General features: G+C 40.0%; 1 protein-coding gene across 9 annotated transcripts in view; it reads left to right on the top strand.

Annotated features, from left to right (window-relative positions):
• FAT3 (FAT atypical cadherin 3) overlaps positions 1 to 17,505 on the top strand; it is a 401,772-nt gene that overhangs the window by 80,561 nt on the left and 303,706 nt on the right. For all 9 annotated transcript variants that reach the window (XM_017819708.1, XM_017819707.1, XM_017819709.1 and 6 more), the window contains exon 2: positions 10,584 to 13,895. In XM_017819708.1, the coding sequence (XP_017675197.1) occupies positions 10,601 to 13,895 (3,295 nt within the window). In that variant the 5' untranslated portion in view covers positions 10,584 to 10,600. The remainder of the gene's footprint in view (positions 1 to 10,583; positions 13,896 to 17,505) is intronic.

Below are 17,505 nucleotides of genomic sequence, written 5' to 3'. Positions count from 1 at the left end.
CTGTGCTTATTTAAAGCGCCTTTCATGAAGAAAGGGCAGACTGTAGCTCTGTAAGGCTGTTTCCCTTGGTTTTCCATGCAGGACTCCTGTAGATATTTGAGGTACATGCTTCTCCTGAGGGAAGCATGGAGCTCTGTTAGCAAAGAGACTTGAAAGAAAATCCAGCTTCCTTCTTCTTTTTTTAATTTTGTATGATTTTGACATATGAAACTGGCTCATAAATGAATATATACTCTTTCTGAGGTTCTGCCTCTAATGCCACATATTTTAAAGGAACTTTTCCAAGCTGAATATCAAAACTCTGTATTAGGAGATACCTCATTTAATCTAGCATATGCTGATTGCCATGAAGATATTTTCAACAGATACTCTGCCATAGTGTCTGTTATTCTTCAGGACATAAAATAACTGCTGGACTGTAGATGACTGTGTGAGTAACTGGCGGCTTGTGGGTAACCTCTTTTCTGGCACAGAAATAATGGGTTGTTTGTTCCTCCAGTCAAAGTCCTGATGTGTTTTGATGTTTCTGATTTACATTTTTAGTACTGTTCCTGATACCATTCAGTGTTCTGGGAACAGTCTTTAAACTTGGTGTTTATTTTGGAGCATTAGTTTTCCAGCAAACAAATATGTGATTAGCAATTAATGGTTTTGCTATAAATAAACAGAAATGAGCAGTTCAGCTTTAAATAGTGATCTCTGCTCTGTGGAGCTTTTAATTGGTCTGTGCTTGCAAAGTTGAACCTTTCCAAACACACAACAGGCTTTGAGGGACTCCCAGCTGTGGTGACTGAACTGACCGAGTTGGAAAGCTGAAGCTGTGGTGGTTTGCATTAATGTATGGGTAGCTAAAAAGTGGTTATCATCTCGAATATCTGTGCATGAGCCGAACACTGGAGGGGGGAAGAATTGTGGTTTCAGTATGGGTAGCGTGTTTGAATGTGGGGGGAGTTTCAGCATGCGGAAGATTTCCAGTACTGTGCCTTTCCCTTGGCAGCTGCTTGCTGGGGTGTGGGTAAGTGGTGGAGGTGGCACCAGACAGGGTACCAGAGGTTCCTCTTTGCAGCCAAGACAGATCTGTCTCTCTGAGTGCCACAAGCACTCCCTCGTGTGCACTGAAAATAGCATGTTGTTACATCCCCTTCAAAATAATTGGATTTAGCACCTTGTATGAATTTGGGTATTTCTAATGTGGATAGTGGTCCAAGGCCAGCTTTGTTGGAGAGCTTTCCTCCTTGCAGTGATTGGGCCTTAACAGATGGGCTGGAAAGGAAATTTCTGGGTTTCTGTCAGAACTGCTAGGTTTAAAGCTGACTCCATCTACTTTTTTGTTTCCCAGATGATATCTGCAGTGTGTATTCCACTTATCTGAGAGAACGTGAGATTTTTTTAACTGATGTAGCTGTGTGTTGCTTCTTACTTAGGTTAACCAACTACTATGGCCTGAGCTGGATGTAATTTTAAAAAGTAATGGCAATAACCCTTTCTCTAAACACTGCCAGTTTGAGCAAATGGCAACCTTTCTGGCTTTTTTGCAGGAAAATTTGGAAAGTACCAACTATTTATCAATTATCCTTTTGGGTTTTTCTTTGTTTCTTTTTTTTTTAATGAACACTTGTGGGCTTACAGTTCGTCCAAGTTTTCAGAGGCTCCTTCATCAGAGAGCCATCGGGAAGCAGTTTTTGGGGAGCTGGCTTTCAGAAAAGTGGTTGCTCTGCAGTGTCTAGAAGTCAGGCCCACATAGATGTCTGAGATTGGTTGTAGACAACTCCAGCGTGTTGTTCCAGAAGCAGCTCCATGTTATGCCTGCAACACAGCAGCAAGTGCCAGCACCCTGCAGATTCCCGCCCTATTGAAAGAAAAATGTTCACTGCTAAATCTAGGTTTTGTTCTCAAATCTCAAGCTTGTTGAGAATCTCAATCAAAATATTTGTTCCTTGCACTTCCATCATGATCACTGTCTATTGCTGTATGTCAGAGCTCTCTTGAAGAGAAATACCATTGCAAAACCAATAATACAGTTCCTAGCCTCAAGAAACAATTTTTTCTTTCTTTCTTCCCTTCTAGAATAATAAGATTTAGGTATTTCTCAAATGGTTGTTCTGTTTAATTGTGGGTTCTGTTTTGTTTTTCTCTTAATGGCACCTGGATGCATCCATATGTCTTTTTTGGCATGGAGTAAAATGCTTTATCCCACAATCCCTTTGTAAAGTCTTTACTGGACTGTCATTATTTTGATTTGGCATCTCATAATCATAGAATCATGGAATGGTTTGGGTTGGAAGGGACCCTTAAATATAATCTAGTCCAACCTGACAGTCTTTTCCCCTAATCTTCATTTTATGTTGTGTGTTTTACATGGAGCTGTCAACTGCAAAGACGCTTTTGTATATGCGTCCCTTTTTTCAATCACCCTCCATTTGCCCATATATTTGCCTAGACTTGAACACACATAAAGGTCTGGACCATTTGAGCTGCCCTGCCTCCACACACTGAGTTCTGAGGAAGATATATAGTATTTTTTTCCTCTGAGAGTAACAGCTTACTGCAGTCCTTATACCTACATACCTATTATGGCACTGGAAACAGTAGTTGTAAATCTCATAGACTTCTTTCTTGCTATAAACTATATCCAGATAGTTTATATAAGCCTATGCAAGCTGTCAGAAGGAGTATGTGCAGTATCCCAAACACAGAGCAGACTGGAGGCAGCAACCGGCAGAGACTGGGACTAGCAGGAGTGAGTTTGCAGGAAAACAGCCGTGGAAAGAGAGTGCAGGGTAGGAACTGACCCTTGTGTGGGAAATGTGGAAGATGCTCTTTTGGCTGCAGGAACATCCCATTCACATTGGTGCTGCACTGCAGCTCTCAAAAGTGCTTATTTCATTGCCGTGTTTCACCAGGTATATTAAAAAGCTGAGATTCAGATTGCTCTAGGGTTTTGTACAAAAGACTCTCTGGTCTCAATTGTATCTATTACTTGCATTACAGTAAGGAGAAAGTTTGCAAAGAGCCCAGTTGAATCACTGCTCAAGTCCCACTGTATGCAGTTGGAAAGTACTCCATGGCAGGCTGTGGACCTGCTCCTGGTCCTTAGCAGCCTCTGGATGTGTGAGCAGAGCTCTTGCCCCTGAGGATCAGAGGTGCAGCTCGGTAAAGAGCTGGCTGTCTGCAGGGGATCGAAATTGATGTGTGGTGAAGGGACAACTGGGGAAAGACCCTCAGTGAGAGGAATGGGATTCACCAGTGCTGGATTTTTGATGTTGACATTGCACCTTGAAAGGGCTTTCAAGCCAGTGCGCCTTGGATTTATGAGTGAAACATTAGGGGAAAAAAAGAAGGCCAAATAAGCAAGAAATAGTACCCTTAAGTGTATTTCGTAAGGAAGCCCCCATGAAAATAACTGGCTCATTTTGAAACTACCCCAAAGCGTCCCCATTTTACAGTGATTAGGAAGCAGGAGCCAGGGGGGATTTGAGATATACAAAGCATGAAAACTGGATATCAGGCTTTGTTTCCCTGGGGGCAGACCACCAACGGACAAGCTCAAATCCCTTGTAAGGTGGCTCACAGGAATTCACTTTTGACAGATCTCACATGGCGGCAAATTATTCCTCCCCTCTCCCCCCTTCTATTTCCCCAAGCCACGTTTCATCCTCGAGGGGAAAGGGAGAGTTCAACAGACCCTTTGCACCTTATCCTGGGGAAGACAAATGATGCCTGGCTCCTGCTTGCAAATGGAAGCATTTGCTGATGAACTGATACTTGACAAAAATTGGTGTTGTATGGAAAAAATCCCCAGCACCTGCTAGCAAAACAATGTTATTCATAACATATGGCTGGGTGGCTAAATCTTCACTTCCTAGGGACAGCCTGAATTACACTTGCTACATGCTGAGTGCCCTTTCTCCTGTGCAGAATGACATGCAGGCAGCGGGAGGATTTGCAGCTCTGAGAAAGGTTAGGATTTATAGCACTGTCTCTTGCAAGGGCTTACTCTGCAGAAATTATCATTTTGTTTTCATCTTCTCTTTTTGGGATGAACACATCATAATATAATCATATGCATGGAAAAGCAGATCTTTGTGCTCACTGGGGAACAGGTAGCTCCATGAATATATCCCCTGCTGTAAATCTGTCAGTGTTAGTAAGGTTTTTCCCCCTTCTGCCTATACTTGAACACACATCTTTAATTCAGTTCTGTATAGCACAAATTCTAAATTTTTATTCTACATTCTGATTTCTTGTCCTCGCCAGTAAAGTGTTAGCCTCTCTCAAAATCACAGAATCACAGAATATGCAGAATTGGAAGGGACCCACAAGCATCATTGAGTCTAGCTTCCGGCCCTGCACAGGACCATCCCCAAGAGTCATGCCATGTGTTTTCCTAGCTGTGTGAATTATAGTTGTCTGGCAAGAGGAAATGTTGTTTAAACGTGGTTTTATCCCTTATTCACTATTCATTTAACAACACGCTAGTGATATTGCTTGTGTAATGAGAGGAGAGTACGAAATCCATGTCTGTCTCTAGTCTGTGCCTGAGCTTTGCTGGTAGATCGACACCTTGGTCTTTAAACTCCTAAACTGGTATCTTCCATGTGCCTAAAGATTCATTTCCATGAGTTTGGAAGAGTTTTCAGTAGTTCTGTGCTATGGAAGAGACTGCTTCCGAGAGAGGGCACTGACGTGCATCGGCTTTCATCTCCTGGTTGCAATATTGTCAACTGATTATGAAAAACATTTTTTTCTATCACTGAGGCATCTTGATGGAAGCCTTAAATAAGTAACAACTGCAAACCAGTCACAATGCTGTGCAGTCTTCATTGCACCCTTTTTGCAGGTCCTCATGGCCTGATCATGCAGAACTTTTTGTGTAGTCAAATTGCTGTTGCTGATAGAAAAGAGCACTGAGAATACAAGGTTTCATGCAGCTGCATTCATTTGTCTGTGTGACAAGCTTATAGGTTTTGTGTTTTGATGATTAGACCGGAAGAGTAGATTGGCTGCTGTCAATGCTGGGTGTTGATATTTGAGTGAAAGGGAAGAGATACTTGCAAGATTGAGGTCACTCTCAAAGAAAACAAGAGCTTTCTTTTCAAAGAAATCAAGCCCTGCTGCAGGTGCATGACTTCACTACATACACATGCCTCACGTGCATGTGATGTTGTTTTTCTGCCTCCTAAAAAGGTACTTTTATATTTTCAAATATACCTCATTTGCTGTAAAACCGCTTATTCAATAGAATTTAAATAGCTACATTTTGAAAGAGAATTGTAACTACTCCTGAGAAAGCAGTGGCAATTTCAAATTGTAGTATTTTTCCATACTATGAGGTTATCACTCCTGTCCTGTGGGAGGAGGCACCCTCCCTTTCCCAGCTTCTCCAAGAGAAATATTAATCACAGTGAAAACCTTTAAGTCAAGGTTTCTTGACCCCTTTTTTTCTCATACACACAGATGCATAAATACTTTGACTCTCAGAAGTTTATAATTTGAAGTTGAGAAACTTCAAATTTTCCTTCTCACAGCCCAGAGGACCCGCTACATAAGAGGTTCATTGGATTCTTCACCCTTCATTGGGTGAAGCTGGAAGTTAAAGCACAGATTGGTTTCTTTGCTCTTCTCTTTCAAAGGACCTGTAGTAATTCTGAAGTAGTTGGCTTTTATTAGCTAGTCACATTGCCTGAATTAATTTACCTAATGGTCAACTGGAAAAATTCTTATGAGGTATACATGGACTTGGACAGAAAGTAGGGAGAGAGGACAAAGCTCTTTTTTTTTCCTATTCTGGACTGCCAAAAGCTTATTCCTCCTGCTTGCTGAAGAAGTTTGCCTGCTGTATTCCTTATATTCTGTAAAAGACCTTATGGCTTGTATTTATCCAAGAGCTATATGCATTGTTTTCTTTTTCAAGTATTTTATGGTGTGGAGATTTTTGGAATTAGAAGAATTAGCCTAGGGAGAAGGAATCAAACAAAGGACTTGTTTCATATCTGTGCACTGAGTTAGAGCCACATTTTTGGTGTGCAGGAATCCTGGCAGTTGCTGGGACTTGGAGTCTTCCTTCTCATTCTCTTGGGGTGTAACGTTTGGATGCAGCCCAGACTGGAGACTGCCAGAGCCAAGATGAGAAAAAGGAGAGATGCTCATATCTCTCTCAGTTCCTCTAAGGAACACCAGCCACCTACAAGTCCCTGCAGCTATTCTGCAAGGTTTGGGTCATGTAATTCAAGGAGCAAAGGAAAATTACTTGAGTGGTGAACTAAATTTGAAATTATAGAGTTCTGCATGATGTTCAGGTTTATTTTAAAGAGTATTAAAATTAAGATACACTGTTCTATTTTTCCATTTCTTCATTCCCACATCAAGGCCAGAGTATTAATGAGAGCTAGAGTGGAAAGATTCTGAACTCCGCAAGATAACTTGTGTTACTTTTTCACCTCCTTGGGTAGTTAGAAGGAGATATTTTTCTTTAGTCTTTGCTCTTGTTATAGAGCAGTTTTCTTCTCTTGGAAAACATTGTCCTTGTCTTTTTCCTTTTCCTTTCCTTACTTTTTTCCCTCTTTCTGTTTTTCTTCATAGTAACCATGTTGAGCAGTACCAGGGGATTTTTTTTTTTTTTGGTAACTCCTGCTCAAACGTTTTAAAATCAAGCAGAAGTAATCACAGCTTTTCTCTTCACTTGAAACCATAACATTTTTTGACAAGAAGTGCCTTTAAAGAAATGCCTCTTAATTTACAGCGGGTTGCTTTGTACTTTGTTTCTGTAACCTATCTCATTACATTTCCTGTGTGTTAAGTATGTATGTGTTATGAGCTCTTAAAAACAAATATCCCAGAAGAAAGGAATTTAGTAAATGAATAAAACATTCTTGGGTAGTCCAAGTGGCAGTTTAATAGCTCGTCTGTCCGGACTTTCATAAAATATAATGATGATAGCCATATAAATATATGGATAGATGAATAAGTTCAATGAGGAGATTACTACAACTCTGCATACCACATCTGAAATGAAATCAAACTCTGAAAGTGCTGCCTGATGTGAAGGTCCAATTTTTCCAGTGCGGACCATGAAATTCCACCTAAAAATACAAAACTGTGTGTCTGTGTCTGCATGTGTATACATAACTAAAACATGCATACAATAGCACATGTATACAAATGTTGTTTCTAGGTGGAATTTAGTGTTTCAGGACTGATCTTGATTGCACTGACCCTCTAAAACCCTAGACTATTGACATGACTGGATTTGCAGCAGTATATTTGAGATTAGGTCTTAGTCCTGGCTTTCTCTGAAAATAAAAAGATAAATGGAATAGGAGCTTAAGGTTGTCATGTTATATTGCCTGGGATATACATAACTTTTTCATTAGGTTCACCTAATCACAGAGCTTTCCTTTCAGGTTTGCCACACCCAAGGTTACAAACTCTGCCGTGGCAGATGGGCATCGAAGTATGAATTTTGCAGGGAAACCGATTTCCAGTTATGGTGGACTTGGAAACTCGATGTTGATGACTATGAAAGATCGAGGGAAATCAGCTCAGGCTGAACTATGGACAGGAGAAACTAGACCACCAAATGAGACATAAATAGGATAAGACAATTAAGTTCCTTACTCCAAAGAATAAGAAAATTAATTCATTCAGTGAAGTTGCTGAACTGTTGTGATAAAAGTCTAAGTGCTCATAGGAAGCATAACATCAGTCTCTGTTGTAAGCCAGAAAAAATTCACTTGCTCTTAGCAGTGGGGAGAGGCTGCTATTGTAGTATAGATGAAGGATGCTGAAGTGCTCTTGGTGAAAGGCAGCAATACAGTGATTTGTCTGTTGAGTGTTTCAATAATGACACATCACAGAAGAGGTCCAGCCCTTTATTTTTTCATGAGTTGTGTCTCTCTCATTAGAATTTCTCATTCCTGTTGCCTAGCTTTTTTTTTGGCAGCGTACTGTATATTGTACAGCCAGCATCATCTTCCACACTAGTCTGAAGCAGCAACTTTAAGTGTCAATACTCAAAGTGATCACATAAAGCCCCATGAAAATAAGGGACTTTGATATTTTCGCACTGGTGGATTAAATTGATGAATGATTGTTGTGCTTAGAAATAAGATGCTACTGCTGATCTTTTAGCTGAATGAAATGGCAACAACAATAAAATAATATTTCCCAGCTGAACTAGAAAAATTCCATCCTGGGTCTCCTGGGGGTCAACCTGAGCACAGGGAAAGCATGGGGAGACCTGGTCCCTCATGTATCCAAAGCATACTGGAAAATTGTGCCTTTTTGATGTATAAACTATATGGGACACAATGTTAATCATAGGACTCACATGATATGTCCACAATAATTGAGTGGGCGTATTCAGAAAAGGAACTGCCACATGGAGTTCTGTGGGGATTTGCCTGCTGCTGGGGAATGCAAGTTCATTCGGTGATACTCTTACTCTTCTTAAAGAGTTATTTTTTTTTGGTTGGTTGGTTGGTTTTTTGTTGTTTTTTTTTTTTAATAGAAAAGAAAATGAAAAGGAAACAAAGCAGGGGGAGAATGTATAAATGCATGTGAAAATAAGTGTATTGAAATATGAGTGCATTGACAAACACTTGGGAGAATTGATCAAACTGATCGATTTGTTAAGCAATGGGATATAGACTGTGGGATCAGGAAGCCAGGCGTTGTGTGTGGACATTACAACATCAGTGCAATACATTGATCGTCATTAGTACTAAAACTGCAATAATCATTCCATTATATTAGAGGTGACAACTAACATGAATTCATATTCCAGAACTTGCATGCAATTTGTAAGTCTCCTTGGGGATGTTGAAATCATGTTGGAAGTTTAAATTAACCTCTGTCATTATCAGCAACTTTTCCCTTTCCTTTCTCATTCTGTATTCTAGCTTGAAGAAAACTACGTTTTCAAGCAGCTTTTAAATGACAATGAGAACAACGTGTGTCTGCAGTGGGTCTTTCAATAACTGCCTTTTAAAATTGATTTTTATGATTTTCACAAGTAGCAGTGTATGTACTCTGTAACAAAGAAACTTATTCACACTGCCTCGCTGTGAGCACCTGCCTAGTTTCCTCAGGCTCCTTTCCTCTCCTTTCAGTGGGAAGCGATAAGCAGGACCTGGCTCCCAGCTTCTGCAGCACCCTCCAGCAGCCAGTGTCTCCACTTACTCTGTCTCTGTTTAACCTCGCAGTTTAAATCCTTGATGCAAGGCGCTGGGGCTGTTCCACAACAGCACTGTGTGGAGGAACTCCAAGTCTTACCCACATACTGCTTATTAATTGCAATTGAATATTTACATTTATAATGAGCCTTTTGAAATCAGTAGGAAGGCGCTCAGTGCTTTGAAATGGCTTGAGTGTGGCAGACCGGGTTAAGACAGACCAATGGTGATGGAGATATGTGCTTTATTTGTAGCCAAATTCTGCTGTGGGTTACCAAAGTGAAATGTGCTGTAAGCTGGAATTCAGTCCATCTGAGCAAGGATCATTTACACCTTTACTGGTCGAGGTGGCCCATTGGCAGCAGGACAGACAGTAGGTTGGAACGGGTCTTCAGCTTTCTTTGGTTGGGATGGTAGTGGTACCCAGCATTTATTGGACTTACAGAAAAAAAATGTTAATCCGTGCCCTCATTTAGGGTACGTTAACCAGTGCATTCGGTGACCATAATCACAGGTGCGTTGGGCTACATATGCAAGAGCAGCATTACGTACGGGCTATCTCAGCTGTGCTGTTCTCTTAACCTGAATCTTCATCTGGAAGCTTCATTGAGCAGTTTTATTTTCTTCATTGTATTTTGCCTGTTTTCAATATCCAGATATGTGTTTGCATATATATATGTATATGTGTATGCAATTGCATTTAATTAGCTATAATTCTTCCTTAATTTTGATTTTTCTGAAGGTATCTGTATTTAAAGTAATGGCTGCATAGTGACTTTTTTATTCTACTTGTTCTTAATGGCTCAAATTTCATCAAACATTCTTAGCTTCCTATAAAAAAAAAGGGTAACATTTGACAGGCGACTTACATATGAAAATCCTGTCTCCTTTCCAAACATTAGGACTGAAAATGAGTTCTCCAATATGCTCTGAAAACAAAACAAATAAATTTAGGCTTAATTGGAGCTTCTGATAAATAAAACCCATAATTTCTGTATGTGTTTCATCCTTTTCTATAAACTTAAATGTGTGTGTCTGATTTAAATTTTTTTTCACTCTGATTATTCTGAATTGTGTGCATATGTGTATAGATATGATAGGGTCTCACAGAGGTTTTTTATGTTAAAGAAGTGTACATACATACATATATGTAGTTAAATATATGTGCATGTATGTGTACATACATGCATACATACTGTGCACATGTGTAAAAATAACCAAAACTGGTGTGGTTGTATATGTGTGTATAGTGCTTTCCCTTTCTATTATGTTTTCCATAAATGTATGGTGAATAAATATTACATCATTTTTATTTTAATTATAAATTTAATAAGTAATTTTGACATCTTACTTCACAGTACAGGTTTTATCTCTTGATCAACTAGTTCCTGTTTTCTCTCTCTGCCACAGGGTGAAAGAATGATGTGATGGAGGTGAATATGGGCCGCTGGTCAGGCTCACGACTACCTCCGTCATGCCTTGCCCTTCTGATTGTCAAGTTCCTGGCCTCCATTTGCCAGGTAGTTCACGGGACCGCCCCGCTTGGCTTTCACTTCACACATTCCACTTACAATGCTACAGTGTACGAGAATTCTGCAGCCAGGACCTATGTCAACAGTCAGACAAGAATGGGCATTACCTTGGCTGACCTTTCATGGGATATCAAGTACAGGATAGTGTCTGGTGATGATGAGGGTTTTTTTAAAGCAGAGGAAGTCATCATTGCTGACTTTTGCTTCCTCAGAATAAGGACTAAAGGTGGGAATTCTGCTATATTGAACAGAGAAATCCAGGACAACTATTTATTGATGGTAAAAGGGTCTGTCAGAGGAGAGGACTTGGAAGCATGGACAAAAGTGAACATCCAGGTTTTGGATATGAATGACCTAAGACCTTTGTTTTCACCAACCACTTACTCCGTCACGATAGCAGAAAGCACTCCTCTAAGGACTAGCATTGCACAGGTGACCGCAACAGATGCGGATATTGGGTCCAATGGTGAATTTTATTATTACTTCAAAAATAAAATTGATCTCTTCTCAGTTCATCCTACGAGTGGTGTTATCTCCTTAAGTGGCCGGTTAAACTACGATGAGAAAAACAGATACGATCTTGAGATTTTGGCAGTGGACCGTGGGATGAAGCTTTATGGAAACAATGGCGTAAGCAGCACTGCCAAGCTTTATGTTCACATTGAACGTATCAATGAACATGCCCCAACAATAAACGTAGTAACCCATATTCCCTTCCCGTCAGACAAGGAACCTACCTATGCAGTTGTTAACATTGATGACCTAGATGAAGGAGCCAATGGAGAAATAGAATCTGTTTCTATTGTGGCTGGAGATCCACTAGAACAGTTCTTTCTGACTAAAGAAGGTAAATGGATGAATGAGTACAAAATCAAAGAAAGAAAGCCTATTGATTGGGACAGCTTTCCATATGGTTACAACCTGACTCTCCAAGCAAAGGACAAAGGATCTCCTCAGAAATTTTCAGCGGTCAAACTAGTCCACATTGCTAGTCCCAAGAAAGAAAGTATCCCCCTGAAGTTTGAAAAGGAAGCATATGATGTTTTGATCAGTGAATTTTCACCTCCTGGAGTGGTGGTTGCAGTAGTTAAGCTGATGCCTGAGCCACAGGGTGTGGAATACAGAATACTTCCAAATGAAGAAGCTGAGTACTTTAAGATCAATCCAAAGACAGGCCTTATTACTACTGCTCGTCCTCTGAAAATCATTGAGAAGGACCTCTATGAATTAGAAGTATATACGAGCAAAGGTGGTGATTTAAAAGCATGGGTTACTGTCAGGTTAGAAGATGCCAACGATCACACTCCGGAGTTCCAGCAGCTCTCCTACAGCTCATTTGTCAATGAAAGTGTCCCTGTGGGATCTAGCGTTTTGGCAGTTTCAGCAGTTGATAAAGACAGGGGAGAAAATGGATACATAACATACAGTATTGCCAGTCTGAACTCACTACCTTTTACAATAAACCAGTTTACAGGTGTTATCAGCACATCTGAAGAACTGGATTTTGAGTCCTCACCAGAAAGCTACAGGTTCATTGTGAGGGCTTCCGACTGGGGTTCTCCCTACCGCCATGAAAGTGAGGTGAATGTCACCATATACATAGGCAATGTCAATGATAACAAACCCCTCTTTGAAAAAGTAGCCTGTCAAGGAGTGATTTCTTCTGATTTTCCTGTTGGTGGTCACATCACTGCTGTTTCTGCAATAGACATAGATGAGTTAGAGCTGGTAAAGTACAAAATAATCTCTGGAAATGAACTTGGCATTTTTTACTTAAATCCTGACTCTGGTGTCCTGCAACTTAAAAAATCTCTAATTAATTCTGGCATAAAGAACAGCAATTTTGGTCTTAAGATAACAGCAACTGATGGAGAGAACTTTGCTGATGCTATGTTTGTTAATATTTCAGTAGTTCATGGTAAAGTGTCCTCAAAGACCTTTAGCTGTAGAGAAACCAGAGTTGCTCAGAAGCTAGCAGAAAAATTACTCAAAAAGGCAAAAGCAAATGTGAAGCTGAATTTGGAAGATGGTTTTCTCGATTTTTATTCAGTAAACAGGCAGGCACCACATTTCGACAAATCCTTCCCTACTGATGTAAAGGTTTCAGAGGATCTGCCAATTGGCTCCACCATCCTAAGGATAAAAGCCTACGATGCAGACTCGGGCTTTAATGGAAGAGTGCTTTATACAATTTCTGATGGTAATGTGGATAGTTGTTTCAACATTGACATGGAGACGGGAATACTTAATGTTCTCATGCCCTTGGACCGTGAAAAAAGAGAGCTCTATATTCTTAATATTACCATTTATGATTTAGGTAATCCACAGAAATCTGCATGGAGACTGTTGACTGTCACCGTGGAGGATGCAAATGATAACAAGCCTGTTTTTTTACAGGACAGTTACTCAGTTAATATTTTAGAAAGTACAAGTCTTGGTACAGAGATTATCCAGGTAGAAGCCAGGGATAAAGACCTGGGATCTAATGGTGAAGTAACTTACTCAGTATTGACGGACATCCAGCAATTTGCTATCAACAGTTCCACAGGAATGGTGTATGTGGCAGATCAGCTAGACCGGGAAGCAAAAGCAAACTACACACTGAAGATTGAGGCTAGGGACAAAGCAGAGAGTGGCCATCAGCAGTTTTCTGTTGTGCCACTGAAGGTTTTTTTGGATGATGTTAACGATTGCTCTCCAGCCTTTATACCATCCAGCTACAATGTGAAGGTCCTTGAGGACCTGCCGGTTGGCACTGTCATAGCTTGGTTGGAAACTCATGATCCAGATCTGGGCTTGGGAGGCCAAGTCCGTTACTCACTGGTGAATGATTACAATGGGAGGTTTGAGATAGACAAAGCGAGTGGCGCCATCCGCTTGAACAAAGAGCTCGATTATGAGAAGCAGCAGTTCTACAACCTGACCGTCCGCGCAAAGGACAAGGGACGCCCGGTTTCTCTCTCTTCTGTTTCTTTTGTGGAAGTTGAAGTGGTGGATGTTAACGAAAATCTTTATACCCCATATTTTCCTGACTTTGCCGTCAATGGATCTGTAAAGGAAAACTCCCGCATTGGTACAAGTGTTTTGCAAGTTGTTGCTCGAGATGAGGACTCTGGAAGAGATGGAGAGATCCAGTATTCCATCAGGGATGGCAGTGGCCTGGGGAGATTCAGCATAGATGAAGAAACTGGTGAGTTTTGTTGGTAATTTTCTTTTTTCTTCATAGAGGATTTTTGCAAAAGCAAAGCTTAGGCATAACTGTTTTCAACTCTTAACGAGAAGTTCAGTTCTTCTTACAGACAAGACAGAATTATAAATAAGCATTTTTCAGGTACAGCAATGACATGATTTAATTACCTGGATACGCTTATGATTCTGTGGGTGTGAAATAATATATATTTCTTTTCAGCAGCTGTGTGATGACTCCATTTGGGAAACAGTGATAGTTGCAGAATAACTCGCTCTCAGTGACTGTATTATCTTTTGATCATTATAAATTCCTCGGGTCACCTCCACAGAGTCACAACACTTGTGACCTTGAATCCAGTGTTAAACCCAATGAAAGGAAATAAGGAGCATGAAACAAGAACTGTTTTGTCCTAAAACCTCTTTGTGGTCTTGTTCTTGTTGTTGGGAGTCATTTTTTCATAAGAGTTAGACTGGAATGATATGTCATTCTTTGTAGCATGGTGTTTATCAGCACTGGTGTGCTTCTGTAAAGATAGAAATCAAGGGAAGGATTCATAACTGTAAATGAACTGTGCTAGCTTTCCTTTGGTGTTGGTAGCATTAAGAACCCTATTGGAAAATGTTGAAAATACTAAATATAAAAGTATAAGATATCTAGTAAAAAACGTAACATACTGGCTGTTTAAATGTCGGGTGGTTGTTGGTAGTAATGGTGCGGCTGTGCACCACTAGAAGTAGTGAGGGAATTAGAAAATATTAGTCAACAGTTTCAAAAAATGTATTTAATATGTTAGGTCTGTGGGCTTGCTGTGGTTTCAGCAGACTTTGAATGTCTTTTTCTAAAGCTTTTAATTGAGAATGTGGTATTAAACATAAGATTAAAATGTATGTTTTGGCAAATTCAAACTGTTTAATCAAATGTCAACTTTCTAAACTGAACATTATGAAAAACAGACGACATTACAAATGCTGTGGCTCGCATCTAAGCGTAAGCATAAGCAGTGAAAAATATTTTTATTCTATTTGTGTTAGAGTCTCTCTGCTACAGCTGTGCACAGATGAAGCAGTCAAAACCTTATGTCCAGAAACATCAAACTTGAGTGTCAGAAGCCAAGACGACATCTACCCCTAATTTCCAGGAATGTAAAGAACTTACATGTTCTACAGTGGTAATAGCAAGTAAAGGCATTCAGGCAACATTATTTAGGCAACTGAATATGGATTTCAATTTTAAGCTCCTGCATTTGAAAATTTTGTCCTACCTGCTTATTGAGTAACATCAACTTGATCTAAATGGGTTTTTTATCAAGCAGTGGGAAGTTGATCCAAATGCTGCAGTACTGATTTGGAAATCTCAGGATTCAACATTTATTGAACTTATAGGAACTGGTAGGGTGAGTAACAGGGCATTTCACTCATTAGTAAAATAACCAGTTTTTTTATCCTATGCCTAGACTAGTAGAGGTGATAGCCGAGAATAAGTTAGGGCTCTCGTTCAGTAAAGCACAAATCATGTTTTGAAGGGCATGGGAAGTGTACTCAATATTCTACATTAAACATATTTAGTTTTTTTCCCCAAAATTTAAATCTATTTTGTGAAGGGGAAAGAGTCGAAAACCTCCCAAGATGCAAATATTTGTCTGCCTTTCACTCTTTCGCAAGTGTTACATGAAAAATGAACCAACCTGTGCTATTTCACTAAATCGTTCCAGAAGAGACTTGATAATCCAGCAGAACAAAAAGTTTCGGATTATTATTCTGTTTTCCCCAAATGTTCAATACACTGGAGGCCTTAGTAAAAGCAAATCAGAGAACACTTTGCAGAGCTGCAGCCAGGGCAATGTGGAGAGCAGGGCGTGGGGGCTCGGGAGTTACTCTAGGTCATTCTGTTGTAAGCTGAATGCAGAATTTGACCTTCTGTGTCAAATAGAACACAACATTAATACCCTACTATTGAACTGGTGGCAACTTAAATGCTGCTGAATGATGAATCAGCTTTCTAGCTGTAGAAAAGGCTCAAGTCACATATTGAATTAATTTATAAAGAGATAGCCTTTTATTTACTTTCAGCACAGTTCATTTGTCACTTTTAAACTGACCAACTCTATTTGCTTATGTACTGTCTCCCCTGAAATTTGTGAAGGTAAGTGGGAGCATGAAGTACAACAAATCAATATTTTTGGCTGCTACCTTAATGAAAAGACGACTGCTGCATCCATTATAATCATTAGGATATAAACTGGGCCAAATTCATCCTGATATGTGAGCAGGCTGGACTGCAAGCAAGTCTTTGCTTTCAGCAAAATTCTGCTCAAGTGCTGAGTGAGATGTGTTTGTGCTCCCTGAGGCACATTGATACCAAAGAGAGGAAGTGATGCAAATACCTGAGGAGAAGCAGGCCTGCATGGTGAATCCACACTGCACCATGCTGCCACACATTTAATGTCATGATAGCTTCTTCTTGTTCCACTGTAGATGTATAGAGGTGCATCTGGAAAAGAGGAGGCTCAGGGGAGGTCTTCTCCCTCCCTACAGTTGCCTGAAAGGCAGTATCCAAGTAATAAGTGGCAGGGCAAGAGGAAGTGTCCAGGAGAGGTTTAGATTGGGTATTAGAAAAAAGATTATTTACAGAAGGAGTTGTCAGGCATTGGAACAGGCTGCCTGGGGATGTGGTGGAATCAGTCCTTGGAAGTGGTCAAAAAAAGTGTGAATGTTGCACTTGGGGACATGGCTTAGTGCTGGACTTGGCAGTGCTGGGTTATCGGTTGGACTTGATGATCTTAGAGGTCTTTTCCAAATTAAATGATTCTGTGATTCTATGATCTAGCTCCACCAAGCTTGATCTGACTTTTGATGGAGGTTACACAACAGGCTGTTCTCCATTCAGGTCAGAACAGTGGTTCGTGGTCAGCAAGCTTGGGAATTTCCTCCATACTGGTCAATGTGGATCCCTCTGCATAGTGTATATGTGCAAATCTGTGTGCTGTTGCAGTTTGATGAGATGTGCCATGGGAGTGAGCCTGGAATTCCCTTCCTACAGTGTTTCTCGTTGCCTCATGTCATGTAGAATCGATTTGGAAGATTCAGCATCCATTGCTGAATACTCCAGTTCATAGGTGAAGTAGATGGCTACAATTCCTGGTTTCCCACTAGTACCTTAGCCAGAAGATTATATTTTTCATGGGTTTAGAAGTCAGTTCATGACTCATAGCTAAAAATCTGGTTTAAGAGTTTTCTAGAGGCTAAAAACAAAAAAAAAAAGAAAAAAAGAAGGAACTTTTTTATTAAAAGAGAACTCTTATTTGTTGATTCCTGCCTCAATAGATATTGAGTTTGTCACCAGGTAGGTGTATGGTTCAAAATCATTGATTTTCTATCTTCATTGTCCTGTTTATTGACTGTTAATATAAATGTCACAAGCTTGTCATGTAAGAACCCTGCACCCAGGAACACATAATGTGGTCCTTCCATTTATGATTTCTCATCTTCCTGCTGTCTCCTGTTTAGAACCACTTTCTTCTTCTTTTTTTTCTTTTTTTTTTTTTTTTTTTTTTTTTATCACTGTCATTCTTTTGGACTCCAGAGGTGTAATCTGTTATGAAATGTGGTCA

The sequence above is a fragment of the Lepidothrix coronata genome, unplaced genomic scaffold (genome assembly GCF_001604755.1).
Source record: "Lepidothrix coronata isolate B3197 unplaced genomic scaffold, Lepidothrix_coronata-1.0 Scaffold76, whole genome shotgun sequence".
In the NCBI taxonomy this organism is placed as follows: domain Eukaryota; kingdom Metazoa; phylum Chordata; class Aves; order Passeriformes; family Pipridae; genus Lepidothrix; species Lepidothrix coronata.
This window is presented reverse-complemented; position numbering and strand designations above follow the sequence as displayed.